The sequence below is a fragment of the Neophocaena asiaeorientalis genome, unplaced genomic scaffold, assembly GCF_003031525.2.
Source record: "Neophocaena asiaeorientalis asiaeorientalis breed wild unplaced genomic scaffold, Neophocaena_asiaeorientalis_V1.1 scaffold295, whole genome shotgun sequence".
Classification (NCBI taxonomy): Eukaryota; Metazoa; Chordata; class Mammalia; order Artiodactyla; family Phocoenidae; genus Neophocaena; species Neophocaena asiaeorientalis.
In genome coordinates, this window is record NW_020174718.1 from 1,183,491 (window position 1) to 1,185,548 (window position 2,058).

The following is a 2,058-nucleotide window of genomic DNA, read 5'->3' on the forward strand; positions in this document are numbered from 1 at the left end:
GATAACTGTTAAGGATAATTCACTTCTTTTTATGCCAAACGTCCTGAAAGTCTATCTGGAAAATGGGCAGACCAAATCGTTTCGCTTTGACTGCACCACCTCCATAAAGGTAAGAGGACCCGCTGAACTGTGTACCTGGACACTGCCAGGTACGGCGTGGAAGTCCCACTGTGACTCTTGTGCGGCTATACCTTCATTCAGAACTATCTGTTTATTTCTGAGATTTTTTTGGTTGTTTCCAAATAAGGTAGTGTGAATACTTAAACACAAACCCAAACAAAAAATTTAAACTAACAAGGTTCTGCTCTGCGTGTGTGTGTGTGTGTGTGTGTGTGTGTGTGTTGCAAAACAATATAATATGCTATCAGTCATGAGATACTAGGGCTAGTCATTTTAATACAGCTGAAAATTAATTAAAATAGTGTGACTGTCACCAAGAAGGCTTGGCACCCTGCCCAAAGCCAGCATGATTTCTCAGCCTTGTTATCCACGGAGATGATTAAGATGTTAGATGTTAATTGAGTATCTGCTACTTTGGTGTCCAGCAAAAAACAAGGGATAGAATAATGTAAAGGTAACATTTACTTTCAATTGCTGTAACCAATTTCATGGAAATGATACATAAAAAGGCAGAAATGAGGTGTACTTTTAGGAGAGGGGAGAAAAGGAAGAGTCACAAAGCAATCCTGTTATTTCAGAGCCACAGGTGAGTTCTACCTAATGAGTTCTCACCTGGTATAACAAAGCGTATGGGTTCTTTACCCCCATGTTTCCTTACTGGGGAAGAAAAGTGCATATTCTCTATTTTATTGGGCAAAGGTGTGTTCAGAAATTGATTGCCCCCTAATGTTCTATCAGCCTAAAATAGGCTTTCTTCAAATGGCACAATAAAAAGGGTTTTATTGAGGTTAAAAAAAAAGGGGGTACCTAGTGATGATCTGTACAATAATGTATCAAGAGAATATCACTTTGTATTAGAAAACGCCTACCAATAGTCAACCTCTAATTCTCTTTCTTTTTTTTTTTTTTGCGGTACACGGGCCTCTCACTGTTGCGGCCTCTCCCGTTGTGGAGCACAGGCTCCGGACGCGCAGGCTCAGCGGCCATGGCTCACGGGCCCAGCTGCTCCACAGCACGTGGGATCTTCCCAGACCGGGGCACGAACCCGTGTCCCCTGCATCGGCAGGTGGACTCTCAACCACTGCACCACCAGGGAAGCCCTAATTCTCATTTTTTAAAAATTAATCAGCATAGGCCTTATGAGTGGAATTATTTCCGCCAAGGCCAACTCGCTGTGCATTCTTATTGCCATGATACCACAAGCAGCTTGTTCTGAATTGCTTGAAATAGGTCGTGATTTAACAGGTAATAGAGCAGACAATATTAGATTGATGAGGGACCATTTAAATTATCCTTAAATCATTCCAGATGAAATATTAACTTCCTTTGTACAAGACTGCTAATTTTAAGTGGTGATGACTGAAAAAGCCCTTTTCCTTTATTCCTACTCAAAATCAATTTATAGTGAGATGTTACTCCAAGTATTGATCAGCTAACTTAGTGGTCAGCAGAGTTTTCCTGGAAAGGCCTGTAGAGTAAATATTTTACGCTTTGTGGGCCATTTGCTCTTTGTGGGCCAGTTGTTGTCTCATGAAAGCAGCCAGAGGCAGGTGGGTTCAGGAGGTCCTTAAGACCACCCTGAGCTTTAATAATTCACTCGAAGCACTCACAGAACGCAGCACGTTGGTATCCTCGCAGTTACAGGCAGAGAGCCCCCAGTCATCGTCCCCCCGGGGAGTCATGCCGACACTGCTTATTTCTCCCAGCACTGATGTGTGACAGCGTGCACAGGGTACTGCCAACCAGGGAAGTTCGCCCGAGCCTTGGTGTCCAGAATTTTTATTGCGGGTTGTCCACTTAGACACAGCTGCCCACCTGTGTGGCTGACCTTAGCACCCTGCCCCTCCAGAGGTGAACTGATACCACATGGTCCATGGTCCCCACCATGAATCCCATCGTTAGCATAGACTATCCAGTGTAGCCCAAGACACCTCACGC

General features: G+C 44.0%; 1 protein-coding gene across 1 annotated transcript in view; it reads left to right on the forward strand.

The window, feature by feature from the left end:
• Positions 1-2,058, forward strand: part of FRMPD4 (FERM and PDZ domain containing 4) — a 179,315-nt gene that overhangs the window by 143,196 nt on the left and 34,061 nt on the right. The window contains exon 6 of the mRNA XM_024760054.1: positions 3-109. Coding sequence (XP_024615822.1) covers positions 3-109 — 107 coding nt within the window. The remainder of the gene's footprint in view (positions 1-2; positions 110-2,058) is intronic.